At 37.2% G+C, this 17,385-nt stretch overlaps 1 protein-coding gene and 1 long non-coding RNA gene across 5 annotated transcripts; one reads left to right on the top strand and one right to left on the bottom strand.

The window, feature by feature from the left end:
- Nucleotides 1-2,884: 2,884 nt before the first annotated feature.
- On the top strand, nt 2,885-9,030 carry LOC115748619 (AT-rich interactive domain-containing protein 1-like). 4 transcript variants are annotated; one of them, XM_030685159.2, is made up of 3 exons: nt 2,885-3,084; nt 3,642-4,785; nt 7,866-9,030. In XM_030685159.2, exons 2-3 carry the CDS (start codon nt 4,066-4,068, stop codon nt 8,718-8,720), a joined length of 1,575 nt encoding a protein of 524 aa, XP_030541019.1. In that variant the 5' UTR covers nt 2,885-3,084; nt 3,642-4,065; the 3' UTR covers nt 8,721-9,030. The 4 variants fall into 4 exon arrangements, with proteins under 4 accessions (XP_030541019.1, XP_030541020.1, XP_030541018.1 ...); XM_030685160.1 differs by lacking the exon at nt 2,885-3,084 and adding an exon at nt 3,091-3,404; XM_030685158.1 differs by lacking the exon at nt 2,885-3,084 and adding an exon at nt 3,091-3,408.
- On the bottom strand, nt 5,931-16,498 carry LOC125316589. Its single transcript, XR_007199716.1, has 4 exons — nt 16,488-16,498; nt 13,296-13,302; nt 9,783-9,892; nt 5,931-5,940 (listed from the first exon to the last, which is right to left on the bottom strand). It is a non-coding gene; the product is annotated as an uncharacterized LOC125316589 (long non-coding RNA).
- Between the last annotated feature and the right edge of the window lie 887 nt (nt 16,499-17,385).

Below are 17,385 nucleotides of genomic sequence, written 5' to 3'. Positions count from 1 at the left end.
AAGCCCACAAATAGGAACTACAGTCATTTAGCAAAAAATGCATCATGGGTCAATAAATTTTGACTTCTGGCATGATCATCAGCTCTAGATATTTTGCTTGTTGATCCAATTATTTGCTACTAACCGCAAATTTCCTGGAATGATAACATTGTGAAAATTATAGCTTATAAAAAATCTCATCTTCGCGTCCTTGAAGCTGATGCTTTTTTCTATGTCTGCCTCGTTCAGCATCATTGTCCCTGGTTATATAAAAATGCTTACACCATCAGGTGTTGAATTACGTCTTGATGCAACAATTTGTGACAAATCATGAATCAGAATATAATCCCGAAAGGGGAAAGAGCAAGAATAGCACTTGTTGTATCCTTCACCCTTTACGGCCAGTTCTTCATTGATAGGCAGGCCAACACAAATTATGATTTAATGCTCAATTTTGATCCGTGATTTTGCATCAACCACAAATTCACAACCACCACTTGGTTATTTGATCTATCTTCTTCCCTTCCCACAATCCAACAAGTTTGAATGTTTCATTGTCTCGTCATCTAGAGGTGGCCGGTTTGGTGGAACCGCCGGTTCCTAGGCCCAAATTGCTCTTTTCCCCCAAGCCTCTTCCTTTAAAAAAAAAAAAAAACGGGTTGGAACCGGCCCGAAACTGGCGGTTCCGGACCGGTTCCGGTTTGGAACCATGGGCCAGGTCAACGGGCCGGTTCCGGGCCCACGGTTCCATTTGGCCATGTCTATCGTCATCTGCCAAACATTCCAACCACTCAAATTCGGTCAATCTCAAGTCAACTCAGAGTCTTCCCGTTTCATTTTTTTCATCTTTTGGGCTTCTCTTTTCATTCTTGCATCTCCACAAATTGATCATATCACTTCCATGGAAAAATTTCAACATTTCAGCTCTGACCCAACAATTCAAGTACATGATGTTTCTCAATGACTCGTTGGCCTACCGCAGCCTCTCGTCCCTATTGCGGTAGCTTCTAGCGATCGTCCCCCCAAGCTCCGACCCGACGATCTCGGCAAGTGATTGGAGATTAGTCGAGTCGGCTCCGGAGAAAAGCCTCCGAATGATACAAGTCAAGAATCATTATATTGATATCGAGTTTCTATCAAACAATGAATAGGATATGATATAAAGATATCCTACTTTAAATCCGTGGTTCATCAAAAGACAAATAGGATATGATTAAATCCATGGATTTCTTATCATATCCTATTCAGTCCTATCCTAACTAGAAATTCGGATGACCAAATGCAGTATAACATATTTTGCATGTAAGATGATGAAATGCATGCGATTGGGGGTGATAGTGATCCTCTTGGATAGGCTGCAATGAGCCCATTAACTCATCCAGCAATGTCAATAGCTACACATGTCCACAAATCAAAATGGTATTAGCTCAAGATCCACTTAGTGGCCCAAAAGATTTTGTGATGAGTGTGTACACATAAAGATTTTGTTAAAAAGTGTCTCTAATTTGTTTTATATAGAACTTCATTATTAAATTTCGAATATAGGGTACTTTTTTTTTGGTTGTTGACAGATGAATAGTGTAAAGTGAAAAGTAGATGAAGGGTCATCATGGAGGAAAATTGTTTCACTCCATATATCGTACATTAGAAAAAAATTCAGTTTCAATGTATGGATATATGTAATTTGTTTAAAGGCTAATATTACAAGTTGCTACAGAACAACGATTTTTTTTCTTGGGTCACCCATTATCTCCATCATCCTCCTCCTTTGACCCTTCAACTTCTAATGTGCTAGAGCTCCGCCATATATATATATATATCAAGCTGACATACATACAAATTAGATATAATTTGTCCTCCTTTTAAAAGATTATTTTCATCATTTCACACTAGACACATGTCAATTTCACTATAGCAGTTGCTATGTAAGTAATTATTTTCATAGATACATGTATAGATTTAAGAAGTAGTGGGCGGTGGTTACTGAAATAGCAGAATAATGGAAGCTTTTTCTACTAACAAATTAAAAAAATAAGCACAAATATCATGAAAAATACCAAACTGGTACATCAATGACAAATTTGCCCCAAACTAATTTTTTGGCCACAAAAAATTTCAAATGAGTGCACATGTGATAAATTTACTTTCTGTTAATTTTATTGTCAAATTGTTAAGTCGGATGACACGTGGCAATTGACGGGTGTATCGATTTGAGATTTCTACCTTTCGTTTGTCATGTGTGTACCAGTTTGAGATTTTTCATAGTATTAACTCAATTTAATGGAAATTAACAAAGGGTAAATTTATCATAAGTGTACCAATTTGAAATTTTTTATAGTTAAAAATTAATTTTTGGTAAATTTATCATTGGTGTATCGATTTGGGGTTTATGATGATCAAAATTAGTTTGGAGTAAATTTGTAATAGGTGTATCAATTTAGGAATTTTTGCGATATTAATCCAAAAAATAATGATTTTAGAAGGACGAGCACCGAAAGGTGATCTCTTCCTCAATATTAAAAATAAATGCCATGACCTTCGGTCGAAATTCATTTAGGAAAGTTCATTAGTTACCTATTTTAAAAAATCTTAATTTTTTATTCTATTGAAGGTTTATCTTTCACTATAATTTGAAATCTATTTATCGGCTTTTACGAGATATTCTCATTACATTCTAAATCCAATAATCGCGCGTCATGATCAAAAAGATATTTTGAGACATATCGGGAAAAGAAAAAAGAGGAAAGGAAAAGAAAAGAAAAGCGATAATTCGAAAATTTCAAACCTAACCCCAGCCTTAACTCAACCACCATGACCAGTCATTTATTAACCAAGGTTAGCCAATGATTTTTCCACTATAAAAATGATGATGTAGGGTGGGGGTGTGAGAGATGGCCCTTAAAATCCTCACATACCTACACAAAGCACACCCTGTGCAAAATACTCTTCTCTCACACTAGCCACCTCTTCCAAGAGAAGGGGTCACAAAAGAGAGAGGGAGAGAGATGATGTGGGTAGGGGAATTGTAGGGCAGATGAGGTCAACAAGAAGGTGAATTGTAAGCCCCAAAACACACACAGACAACATTCTTTCTACTTCTCACTGGTACAATACAATCTCTCTCTAGATTCTCTCTCTAGTTCATATACATTTTCTCTCTCTAATACTAGTATTTGCATTGTATATAGGCAAAGTTCTGATTAATGGGTGTCTGAATCTGTTGGAAAGACCTTCCCTTTGTTTTTTCTTTTCCCCAAACATGTCCTTCTGTCCTGTTATATCATTTCCTTTGTCTCTCCATTCTTAAATGTCTGCAATCCACGAAAAGAAGTGCGAGAAATGAGCGCGACCCGAAACTTCAACCGAGCTCACTTCTCCCGCCAAACGCACCAACACAAGCACGCATGAGTGGGTCTCATCTTCGAGTCGGTACCCTGGATCTTTGATTTTGACACATGACGCGTTTGTTTCTAATTTCCGCTTTCGCTTTCTTTGCGTTCCGGGTCCTTTTTTATTTTTTCTTCTTTCTTTTTTGTTCGTCTTTTGTTTAAGGTTTTTTTTTTTTTTTGGTGTGTGTGTTTGGAGTGGCGAAGAGAATGCGACAGTGTCGAACCTTTTGTGAGCTTCTAGGGTTTTTGAGTGATTTCGGAATTCAATGGCAGGGTGGTTGATGATAGCTGATGGGGTTCCAGATTGCGCTGAAATAGATAAGGTCGGGGTGAACGAGTTTCGCGACCATTTAGATCCGGTTTCAGGTCATCTCCGGAACAAACCGACAGAAGGCAAGTTCGACGAGTTTCTTCAATTGGTTTCGTGGTTTTTTCCAGGAGATCTCCCACTGGTCTAATGGTCTTGACACGTCTTGGCCTCGAATGCTTGGACAGATACATTATGTTGGTTCGGAGCTATCGTAGATGGTTTAAGCTCTTCATTACAGTGTGCCGAGAAGGATCTTTATATTGCCTTTCTGGAGATTGGGTTGCGTGATTTGGTGGCTAAATTTGGAGTGCTCTGTTCAAAACTTGTCGTCTCAGCTTCAGAGTTCTCATATCAATTTCAGTTTAGATATTTTCGGGTGGGTTAATAATGGTGGTGGACAAGGATCTTAGAGGACATTTCATGGAGACCTTGAATCAAAAGAAGAATGATGAGGAATGCATGCCCTCTGTATTGACGTTCAAGATCAACTCTGGAGATGACGATGGCATGGGGAATGTGGACGAGACCAAGAGCATGGAGCTAGAATCCAATGGAAGCAAGATCAGTGTCGAGGATGAAGACTTGATGATTTCAGACTCGAAGGAAAGCGCAGCGTGTTCTGCAGGTGGCGGAGCACGTAATGAAGTCGATACGGAAAGTGAAGTAGTGGAGGGAGATGCAGTGAATAAGAAAACCAGAGCTTCTTTAAAACGAGCTCGTGACAGTATTTACGAAGAAGATTCAGTGGGGTCGAATTGGAAAAAGAAGAGTCCTGTAGGGCAACAGGATTATGAGTCAATTGGCATAGCTGCTGAATCAGATGGAGGCAACATATATAGCAGTCAGGGTGATTTCATAATTCTGGATCCGGAAGTGTCTGGAGAGGAATCTGCTTGTGTTGTGGACAAGACTCCACTATGGGCGATGCTTAACTGGCTCAATGGGATTGCAAAAGACCCACGTGATCCAGAAATTGGTTCTTTACCGGACCTGTCCAAATGGAATGTCTATGGAAGCGACAAATTGTGGAAACAGGTTTTGTTGTCTCGGGAGGCTCTCTTATTGGAAAGACACAGAACTCTGAGTGCCAAAAGATTAGTCTGGCAGGTATTTGGTTGCCAAATCTCAATGCTATTTTACTAAACAAAAAGCATTGGTCTTTGCTCTTTTATTTCTGAATTGGGTTGGCTGATATTAATGTTTATCTTTGCACAGGCTTATTACGTGGGTAGAACTAGAAATTGTACATGGCTTCTGTAGGATTGTATAGTATATAGCGGCATATGATGCATCATGTTATTTAGTACTTTTGGTGTTTGACATATTAAGGTGCTATTTCAATGAATACATTACGCATTGCAATTATTTATGGAAGAGATTTTTTGTCTAAATTTCATATAAAATATAATAGTTGTCGATACTGTAACTTCTATCATGTTAATTGAGATACAAGAGAAAATACCACAACCAACATGATTTCTGAATTTTTTAACTGAAAGAGTGTTTTAATTGTCATTGTCAAATGCATTTCCGAGAGAATTGATTAATGAAAAAGCAAATGGTTTTTATTGTAATGTTTACGCATAAAGAAATTGTAAACATCCTCTGAGATCAAACCGGAACGTTTTAACTCAAAGAGATTTTTAAATGTCATTTATCAAATGCATTTTCAAGAAAATAGAATGTTGAAAAAGCAAATTGTTTTTATTGTAATCTTTAAAATTGGAAACATCCTCTAAGATCAACCCGAAACTAAGTTATAAATATTCTGCATAAAATGAGTGTAGCAAACATGAGAATACTTAGTTGGATGATGTATGTGGGGACACTCGAGGAAAGATAGGATAAAAATGAACTATTCAAGGGAAAGTGAGGCAACACCTGAGGGAAGATTAAATGAGAGGAGCTCGTTTGAGGTAGTTTGAACATGTGAAACAAAGGCTTTTGGGTGTTCCAGTGAGAACATATGATTATGGCATGGGGAGTTGGGTCAAAAAACGTGGAGAAAAATGTAAAAAATGTTGTAGGAGATGATTGGAAAAGATATCGATCACTTCTTCTGAAATCTGATTGGAGGATGAGTGCAATGGTGTTAAATAGGTGACGTCAATCAATGAGATAAGGCTTAGTTGTCTGTTGTAATACTACATTGTGGATAATGGAGCTTGAAATCTTATGTTGTTCCCATTCTTGACTCAGTTCTTTGATATACTTTTAGTTGGATTTAGCACTTTGAGATCTCTCTCTTTTCCATTTCTCCAGCTTGGTAAATGGTTCTATTCGGCCAAAAAAACAAAAGATAAGAAAAAGGCTTGGTAAATACCTTGACTAAGTTTCCAGAGTTCTTTGTCAGGTCCAGTTTCATCGTTTGACCTCTTCTTCTGCCATTAAAATCGATCCTATTCTGACTAATTAAAATAATGAGCTCCATTTTAGGGCATACTTTTTTTGGTCTTAATTAGCAAAATGGCATAAATGTTGCGTGTGAAGGTAAATGGTAAAATAGAAGCCTAAGTAAGTAAAGAAAAAGATCACCTTTTTAAATTTAGTCTATTGTGAAAGAATGTGAATTTAAGACATTATAATTACAGAAAGATTTAAATAATGATAAGATTTGGGAAAGTGAGAGATTGAGGATGACCCTATAATTATCTCACCTACCAAATAATTGTGTTCATTGTTTAGTGAGGAATGATAAATTTTCATTTTAACAATTTAGGCTGGCTTTTATGGAGTTTTATCTAAAATAGTTGTGGTTGAAAACCTCTTCTAGCCTTTGTTTTTCCTATGTTACAAATTATGTTTGCTATTCTTATTATTCCCCATTCTTCTCCTTACACTTGATTTCTTGTTGCGTCCATGAACAGAATTTGCTCTGGACTTGTCAAGATTTGATTGAGGGAATTTTTTTTTTTTTTTGGGCTCACCTCATCAAGAGTTGTTCGCTTACTGTTAAATGGCAAAGAATTCCACCTTAAGTGGGTCCACTTCGACACTCGGGCAAATAGTGTTCTTCCAGTGACTTCACGGATGGGTTAGATGCATGCATATTATGAATAAGGGATTGTTGATCATTGGTGATATGTGGAATCAGTTCCCATATATTGTGTCCCTAACTATTCCCTATATTCCTTTGTGTGGGGTGTTAGTTACTAGTGAGAGGAGAGGGGAATTCCCAAATTGTCGTCATAAGCTGTATCTCAGCATGTATATTCCACATATAAAGACTTTGTCGTTTATGCGCTACTATTGTTTCGTCGTGAATCATTCATGTTCTGTCCTAACATCCAGTTTAATGTCTAGAGCTATGTTCCATGGCATAGGCACATGTAAACTAAGAAGAACATGTTACATGGGGTACTAGCCATTAACTATTAATATTAAACCTGTTTACTGAAGAAAGCATATGAATGTGTCATCTTTATCGAGTGGTGGTGTGATTATAGATAAAGGGTTCTACATGTAGCACTTCTATGCAATACGATCACACGACCGCAATACAAGAATTAGTTTGTATTGGCATAGAAGTACCGTTATGTGATATCCAATTTTAAATAGGGATAATTGCACAAAAAGTCCCAAATTTTTTCCTCGTGAGACGCCAATAACCCAACTTTTTGATGTCTCAGCAATCCCCCAAACATATACCAATCATCCAAAAATGCCTTCCATAGGGCCGTCAATATACGACGGGGCAGCGTATATAGCTGTGAAAAATCTGTTGTGCCTACTCTCTTGGTCGACATGGTAGCATGGGTCCATTGCCATGTCAGATCCGTTTGTCTGGTGTTGTCAACAAATGCTGCCGCATCGGATTTTTAATGGTAATTACGGGCAGAAGTCTTACAGAGGTACTTTTGGGTTACCAGTACCAATTTAGGATATTGGTGAGATGAAAATAATAATTTGTATTGGTGTTTCATGAGAAAAGGGTTAGGAACTTTTTATGGGATTATCTCTTTTAGATTTGGTACTCAAACCTGGTCATGTGATGGTAAATTCGGAAGTGGTGTAATGCACTGATGTTTTCAGTTTACAGTGGTGAATCAATCAATTTTCAAGCAACTGGAATATTGTAGGCCCAAGTTATAGGTTTGTACAAAGAAAGATTGTCATGAAGTTAGGAATTTTAATCTCAATCTCAATCTCATACATCATATAAGTATAATTGGTGTTTTATTTTGTAGAAAAATCAGAAGATGCACCCAAGCATGTATGAAGATCGCGATGGCTCTGGTTATAAACTGAGAGAGAGACAGTTTGAGGAGAGTTTTCTCCTCAAAGCTTCAAGCAAGAAGGTGAAAAACGTTTCGGATACTTTCTTGTCAGGATGTCATGGTACTGAAGAACACATTGATAACACTATCAAGAATGGAGACTCCAGTTCCTCATCTGCAGGTTCTCTATTTGACAATCAGGGACAAGAGGAAGTTCCTCTGGGTTCTGAATTTCAAGCTGAAGTGCCAGAGTGGTCTGGGGTAACTTTTGAAAGTGACTCTAAATGGCTGGGAACCCCAATTTGGCCTTTGAAAAATACACAGAGAAGATCTATAATTGAAAGGGAACCTATGGGAAAGGGAAGGCAAGATTCATGTGGATGTCAAGTTCGAGGTTCTGCTGAATGTGTTAGATTTCACATTGCCGAGAAAAGCAAAAGATTGAACCTGGAACTTGGCCCAGCTTTCCACATTTTCAAGTTTGACAAAATGGGCGAAGAAGTCAAACATTCCTGGACAAGTCAAGAACAGGAGAAATTTGCTGCCATAGTGAGGTTGAATCCCCCTTCTCAAGGTAAGTGTTTCTGGGATCAAATGTTCAAGGATCTTCCTTCCAAAAGCAGGGTTGAATTGGTTAGCTACTACTTTAATGTCTTTCTCATGCTACGAAGGAGAAATCAGAACAGTTTCACTCCCCTTAACATTGATAGCGATGACGATGAGTGGGAACCTGGTTCTGTTGTTCGTGTTGTTGGCCACCAAGAGATCAGGTCGTCAGGCTCCATTTTTTATTCGCCAACGAAGCCACATTCTAGGTGTAGATGATGCTAAGTTTCTTCTGAAGCGTAGACTTTGCCGAGAGCTGCCGATCTGGTCGTTCTTCTGCAGTTCAGTGCCTCGGCAAAAACTCTGTTTTTGGGTCATAGCTATAGTGTAATATTACAGGATAATCATGCTTAGCTCTGATAGAGAGAAAAAAATGTGAAGCATTGATATACGGTATAAGCTGTATAGCGCAAGAAGTTACGTTGCAGTCGAGTCATTTTGTTTTTCAGGCATACAACTCTTGAAGGTATACTTCCTGTTGATTTCTCATGACTAACAACACCGGAAACGGGTCTCCTGTTTCTTCTTTCTTTCAATATACTTGTTCGCTTTCTCTCTGGTCCTAGCTAGATGATATGGAAGCAAGTGAATCCTCATTGCAAATGTTTGATTTCAGTAAAATACATGCACTATTCGGAATTGCTTCGTATCGGCGTTTTTATGCGTCTAGCTTGTAGCTATCGTTCCATGTTTATTATGTGGTTTCTGTGAGAATTTGATGGAGAGAAATTTTTATTCTCATTCATATTTTCTGTTGCTGTACAGTGTTACATTTATAGGTAATACACAGAGAAATCCGAGCAAACAAAAAGGGAACAAAGCCTAAATAGGGGAGCAATTACAATCCCATTTATGGGATTTGACCAGAATAAAAAATCTTCTAAATAGGAAAAAATCTATTCCTAACAATTAGATTTACAGCTCAACACTACTCAAGTTGGTGAATAAGTGTCTTCCATTCCCAGCTTGATAATTAGCCTGTGGTCAAGACATCTGCCATTTGTTGTCTTGACGGGACATAAGACAAGCAAATCAGTCCTTCAAGTTTCTCCTTGATGAAGTGTGTATCAATTTCAATATGCTTCGTTCTGTCACGCCGTACATGATTATGAGCAATATTAATTGCAGATTTATTGTCACAATACAGCTTCATAGAACTCTGCCACTCAACCTTCAAGTCATCAAGAATGATCTCAAGCTACAATAGCTCACATATTCCTTGAGCTGCTGCCCTAAACTCAGATTATACACTAGATCTTATCACCATATTCTGTTTTTTACTTTTCCAAGTTACCTCCAAGGAAGGTACAATAACCAGTTGTAGACCTCTTGTTTACCATTGATCCATCAGAATCCACATCTGTACAAGCCTCAAGCTTGAGATCAGGACTCTTCCCATATAGTACTCCATTTCTTGGGCTCCATTTCAAGTAGTGTAGGACTCGATGAGTAGCCTGTAGATTTGACTCCTTTGGATTATGCATGAATTCACTAATCAAGCTTACTGCACAGGAGATATCTGGTCGAATATGAGCACGGTAAATCAGCTTTTCCACTAATCGATGATACATTTTTCGATCCACTGCCGCCTCCTCTTTTGCTTCGCTTAATCTCCGGTTCAGCCCTATCGGAGTAATTACTGGTTTGCAATCAAGCTACCCGATTTCTTTCAAAAAAGCTGTCACATATTTTTGTTGTGAAATAAAGATCCATTGCTTTAAGTATGAAATCTCAATTCCTAGAAAATATTGTGACTTGGCTAACTCCTTTATTTCAAACTCCTTAATCAAGCACTATTTCAACCACAATTTCCCCCTTTTATCATTGCTAGTAACAATTACGTCATCAACATACACCAACAATGCTGTAACTCCTCGTGCATCCGAGTGTTTTATGAACAGTGTATGATCTCTCTAGCTTTGTTTGTACCCGGATGCCTTCATGACTAGCAGATCGTCTAAACTAGGCTTTAGATGATTGCTTGAGTCCGTATAGTGCTTCCTTTAGTCTACAAACCCTTTCCACTATTTCCTCATATGTTCATGTAGATTTCTTCTTCCAAATCTCTATGTGAAAATGAATTCTTTACGTCATACTGTTGAAGTTTCCAATCAAAATGAGCAACTAAAGACAGTAGAATTCTTACGGTGTTCATTTTAGCCACTGGTACAAATGTCTCTTGGTAACCCACTCCATATATTTGAGTGTAACCCTTCGCAACCAATCTTGCTTTGTACCTCTTTAGAGAACCATCTGCCTTATACATCACGGTGACCACTTGCAGCCAACTAAATTTTTTCCCTTTTGGCCCGTTAACAATTTCCCATGTTTTATTTTTTCCAGTGCCTTCATTTCTTCTTTCATGGCATTCCTCCATTCCTCTTTTGATAGCGCTTCGGACAAAGTGTTGGGGACAACAATAGTGTTTAAACTCACAAAAAAGTTTCGGTATGGTGATGATAAACTATCAAGAGACACATAATTTGATAGTGGATAAACTGGTGTCTCAAGACACTCTCTAGTCCTTTTTCTAACAGCAATAGGTAAATCAAGATCAATCTAAGGTGTATCACTAAGTTGTTCATTCACAGGAGGTTCGGGACTTACCATGCTCTCATTGGCAGTATCCGGATTGGTATTTTGGACATACTCTTGTGTTGGAACGGTTGTCCTCCTTGAATACACTTGAGAAAATCTCATAGAATCATGAATACGAGATGGACTAGCAGGAATAGGAACATAAACTGGTCGGTGTGTCTTAGAATGTGGTGGACAAGAGATAGAATTCAAGATAGGTTCATGACCTATAGTGGACGAGTTTGGATTGACAAGGATATTGGACAATAAATCTAGGTTATCAATAACCCCAAGGTCCTCATCTTCCCCGAGTGAAATCTCCCCATGAAGATAAGGTTTTGAAAAATCAACAAAAGTGACATCTGTAGAGAGAATTTTTTGGAAGGGGGATGGTAACATTTATAACCCTTATGTATTTTTGAGTAACCAAGAAACACACATTTGATTGCACGAGGATCTAGCTTTCCTCGTTGATGATGATGAATGTGGACAAGGGAAGTACAACCAAAGACTCGAGATATAAGGCCATTAGATGTACAAAAGTGAGGATAGAACTGAGAAAGAACCTCCACAGTGGTCTTGTGGTCTAATATACGTGATGGCAATCTATTGATCATGTATGTAGCCGTAAGAACATCTTCCCCCCAATATGTTTTAGGAACCTGCCCGTGAAACAACAAGGCACGGGTTGAGTTAAGGAGATGACCGTTTTTGCTTTCATCAATTCCATTTTGTTGCGGTGTATGCACACAAGATGACTCATGGATAATGCATTCCTTTTGAAAATTAGGGTACAATACTTTATTAAAGTAATCTCTAGGATTATCCGATCGAAAGACCTTGATCTTGAGTTTGAATCATGGAATGAAAGGAAGGAAAATGCTACTCATATCATATTTATGTTTGAATAAGAAAGTCCAAGTGACCCTAGAGCAATCATCAATTCGAGTGACAAACCAACGAGCTCCAGAGATGTTTGGAATCGTGGAAGGTTCCCAAATGTCACTGCGTATCAAGCCAAAAGGGTTAGAATTACGATGATTGCTAATAGAAAATGGTACACAATTATGCTTGGCTAACTCGCAAACATCACAATGGAAATCTTTACTATCTAAATCTTTAAACAAGGATGGAAAAATAATACTCAAGATTTGAAAGGACGAATGTCCAAAACGAAAATGATGAAGCCAAATAGCTTTTTTATTCGAAGTACTAAGAAATGATGAAGACAGATTATTTATGATTCTTCTTGTGGTGAGAGGCGTCTCAAGGTAGTACAGCCCACTTCGTTCCTTATTGTAAGTCTAATCCTCCTCTTCGAGCCCCAATCTTGAAAAACACAGTAAGATGAATAAAAAATAACTTGATAATAAAGATCTTTTGTGAGTTTTTGTATAAAGATAAGATTGGAAGAAAGTTTAGGGACATGAATGACATCTTTAAGAACAAAATTAGGTGTGATAGAGACATCTCCAACTCCCGCAACAGTAGCAAGAGATCCATTTGCCACAATAACCTTCCTATTGCTAGGACAAGGTGCATAGGTCCTACAATGTGATGAGATGTGAGTCATATGATCAATAGCCCTTGAATCAATAACCCAAGAATTACCCGAGAGTGCTAGTGAGCATGTATCGGAGGATTTATTAAGAGATACTAACAAACCTCTTATTCTCAATTCCTCACTATTGAAGGTTGCTTTCTCCTTAACTTCTTCATAACCAGCTTGCTTAGTTAGGTGGACCCGAAGCCTTGGCTGTGTTGCCCGGTTCATCCACTCTCGGCCTAAAGTAGTTGATTTGCCATTCAATTTCCAGCATTGCTCCTTAGTATGTCTCGGCTTCTTGCAATAGGCACACTTCAAGTTGTCTCGGTTGTCTTTCCTTGGTAGGTCACCCTTTCCATCAACCTTTTTGATTGTCAAGGCTGATCCTTCTATTGATTGTGGTTCAAGCAAAACTGATCGACGGCTTTCTTCTTCTTGGACCAAGGAAATTGTTTCCTCCAATGATGGCACTTCCTCCTTTCCAAATATTTGAATTTTGACTTGGTCAAATTTAGAATTAAGCCTAGCTAAGAAATCGTAGACTCGATCATTCTCAATAAAATTCTTCAGAATGGCTGCATCCTCTGGACACCGCATCTGGAATACCCGATAATGATCGAGTTCTTGCCATAAATTCTATAGAGAATTATCATACTCAGTAACAGTGTTACCTTCTTGCTTTGTCCCATTAGTTTTCACCTTAATTTTATACACCTGGGCTACATCACGGGCCTTTACGTCTATTGGATGGGATCCTAGATCCCCTTTGTTATTGGTAGAAACATACAAATATCGTTTATGGCTAGTTCCATGGAATTCCATAGCTATAACACGATCATGGAATTTGCCTCATCCCACGCATCTAAAGCAGGATATCCTTGCTTGGATCATGTCCCAAGTAGATTGTTGAGTTTTCATTTGCCCTTCAGGTACATCTTGACAAATTGTGATCACTTGAGATAGGTTTTCTCACTCAGTCTATAGGTTGGCCTAATATTCTAGAGATCACCTGTCATGTGTGTTGAGACGACCTCCTCCGATTGGCTCATGGTAGGGGAGGAAGAATCTGTGGCTTTTGGTGTGGTTTCGAATGTTGTCATTTTGGAGAGAGAAGATTATGAAGAAAACAAGAGCATTAATGCAGCTATGAAGGCTATAAATAGAGGAATTTTTTTTTTGGAGAATAATAGACATCAATGAAGGTTGAAAAATGCAGCAATGAAGGCTGCAATTTGAAATCTAGAAATCTAGCGTAGTGTTCCGATACCGTGTGAGAATTTGATGGAGAGAAATTCTCATTCCCATTCATACTTTCTGCTGCTTTACATTGTTACATTTATAGGCTAATACACGTAGAAATCCTAGCAAATAAGGAAACAAAGCTTAAATAGGAAAGCAATTACAATCCCACGATTTTTGGGATTTGACTGGAATAAAAAATTTTCTAAATAGGAAAAAAATCCACTCCTAACAATTAGTCAATTTTCCTTTGTATTTACAACCAGAAAATATAACTATTTACAACTCAACAGTTTCTTAATTCAGTGTAATTAAACTGTTATATGACATTGAAAGTATCATTATAAATTTAGATGAACTAACTAATATGAGTTTCAACTTTTTCTTACTTATTATTATGCCTTAACAAATGCGTTTTTAGGTTTTTTTTTATTTAATGAAAATTACATTGTAGCAACAATGCAAGTTTGAAAGTCCAAACTAAATTCTGTCTGAATCCTTCGTATGAAAATATACACGTATGAAAATATACACCAAATAAGAAATTCTAATTCCATTCAATCGCGGCAAATGTAACGTTGTAGTCTTTTATTTTATTTTTTTGCCCCTTTAGTCTAACAAGTGCTACAAAGAAGGCAATTTGGCTTGAGACGATGTAAGTTCAGATACGACAACTAGATGAATGTCATCGTACCTGCGTTTGGTTCAACTTTTGGGAAAAGCCTTTGGCCAAATGCAAAGGCTTTTAGCCTAAACAGATTTGGAGAAATACAAAATTGTTTGGTAACTGTAATTGGAAAGAGCTTCGAAGAAATGCAAGAAGTGTTTGGCAAACATATATTTGGAAAGACCTTTCGTGTGACCAAGACTTTTTCGTTCATTCTTAACATCACTAAACCACTATTCACTTCATCTCTTAACAATTGAAAGACGTTATATCATCAATCACTTAATTCTTTTAATATTCAACAAAAAAAATTCTTTTAATAAAATATAATTAATAACTATTAGGGTCTTGCCAAATATTAATAACATCTACTAGATGTTTTTTTCTCACATATATATTTGGTGAAAGATTAATAAATGACAAGCAATCATTGAAACGTGCCAAGCTAGCTAAAATTCGTGAACACAATAAAGCAGTTTTTCGTGAAGCTGCATTGGCTTCCACTTCAAGATCCCCAGCCATTGTCACACAGAAAGTTTTCCATTTTTCTCATAATGCCGTAACAAAGCAAAGAGTCTGAAGTCTTGGTTATCGACAAAGGGATCTTCATCCTAATATCCAGATCACGGTCGAGCAATAACTCTCTCGCTTTTTGTTTAATCCATTGACAACATTGGTGTTGATAGAACATCATCCAGAAATAAGAAAGAAACACTCGCAGCCATGCTGTGCAAGGAAGTGACGACCAAAGATAGATTGTCTCATACAAATTTGACCATAAAGAGCCATTTCATCATAATAAGCACGATCAAATATGTCCCTAGAAAATAAATACGTCAACCTTAAATATTACAAACCTCCTTAACGAATTTGTAAACCCATCGCTATTTCATCATGGAAACGTGCCATGTCAAATGATGCATTATTATTCAAAGCACCAACCCTCTCATTTACATCATCATGATCAATTGAATATATGTAATCGGGATCCAGTTCTGATATTTCAAAATCCATATTAATCACGACATTTCTTTGTATATAGTTGTGCAAAGCCATGGTCGCTATGACAATTGCACTTGTTTTTCATACGGAAAAATCGGCATATGAGTTGGAATCCTCCACTTCCGCTTTAATGCACCAAAAGCTCGCTCAATTTCTGAGTATAGCGAGGAATGGACATTGTTAAACACTTCTCGACAACCCATAAGTGAAGGTCCTCGTCAAAACTCTAGCAAATGACATTTAAAGTTCTTTATATGAAGAAACATACCAACCATTTCTGCAACATCAATTTCCTAGGGTTAATACCATGAAAAATCCAAAACCGATATACTTGTGCTAAATTTACCCAAAACTATTTTTTTTAACCACTAAAAACCCTAAATTAGTACACTTCTATCAAATTTACCCAAAACGGGTACACTTGTGACAAATCTACCCCTTGTTAGTTTTTGTTAAATTTTATCGTCAAATTGTTGATTTAGATGACACGTGGCAATTGCCGAATGTGCACGTTTAGGGTTTTTACCCTCTGTTTGTCACAAGTGTATTTTTTTTTTTTGTCGAACGTGGGTGTATCAATTTAAGATTTTTCATGGTATTAATCCAATTTAACGAAAACTAACAGATGGTAAATTTATCACATGCGTATCAATTTGAGGTTTTTAGTGATGAAAATAATTAGTTTAGGAAAAATTTATCACAGATGTATCAATTTGAGATTTTTTGTGGTCAAAAAAATAGTTTAGGGTAATTAATCACATGTGTACCAATTTAAGATTTTTTATGGTAAAAAAATAGCTTGGGGTAAATTTGTCAGAGGTGTACTAATTTGAGATTTTTCGTGATATTAACCCACATTCCTAAATCATTGTAAGTTTAATTTGGATATGTAATCCAGATTTAGGAATATCTAACCCATAGAAATATGAATAAACATGCCAACCATTTTTGCAACATTAATATTCCTAAATTCTTGAAAACCATAGAGTATTACTAAGTCATGCGTCAAATTATTAAATGCATCCTTATGCATTCTAAACATATAATAGCACATTATCATACTAGTATCTTTCTCTGTCAATTCTCTTAACCACTCATATCCTGTATATGATTAGGTCATGCAAGGATGTTTGCAAAGGTACATTGCCTCGTAAAAAATTGAAGCTTGACTGATTGTGATAAGACCCCAATATTCTTTTTCCTCCTTTTTCACGATATTTCCTGGCATGTGCGTCATTCATAACTAATTAAAGTAACAAAAATATAGAGAAGGAATGAATAATCTTAATCATCGATCAAGAGAAGTAATATATCAACCATCATACATTTACAAACTCAACTATGTAAAAAGAACACCAAGTAGAAACAACTCTCACATTAAAATAATTCTCTTCATCTTGCACAATCTCACGTGTGGTATCCAACAAATCTACAAAGTCCTTGTAAGGACCGACTACTTCATGTGCTTGAGGTGCAGCAATGGCAGCACTCCTACTTTCAACAGCTATCACAAGCCTACTAAGTTGTGCTCCAAGCCCTTGTCTTGCACTCATCAATTTCTTATCTTTCTTTCCCCGAGCTTGCCTCGGTGAAGTATGCGACACTCTTTTATGGCTTTGAGTTCCAATTGGTTCCACCATGGTTTCATCCACATGACACCCCAATTTTCATCGGTAGATCCTCCAACATCATCGATAACAGATTGTGTGGCCTCAACATCCTTATTAATGCATAAACCTTATGTAGGATTCCATGTGATTACTCCTATGTCTTTGAACATCATACCTAACAAAACTTCAAGATCATGAGGTATGGCTTTCGTCCCAAAAACCTTAAACTTGGGGTTGGCTTGT

Source organism: Rhodamnia argentea, chromosome 9 (assembly GCF_020921035.1).
Source record: "Rhodamnia argentea isolate NSW1041297 chromosome 9, ASM2092103v1, whole genome shotgun sequence".
NCBI lineage: Eukaryota > Viridiplantae > Streptophyta > Magnoliopsida > Myrtales > Myrtaceae > Rhodamnia > Rhodamnia argentea.
Note: the sequence above shows the minus strand (reverse complement) of the source record. Positions and strands in the feature narration are given on the sequence as shown.

Bases quoted from the DNA above. Each gene is read 5' to 3' on its own strand.
- LOC115748619 (XM_030685159.2), top strand. From the start codon at position 4,066: ATGGTGGTGGACAAGGATCTTAGAGGACATTTCATGGAGACCTTGAAT. The intron at 4,786-7,865 runs GTATTTGGTTGC...TTTATTTTGTAG, and splicing joins CCAAAAGATTAGTCTGGCAG to AAAAATCAGAAGATGCACCC.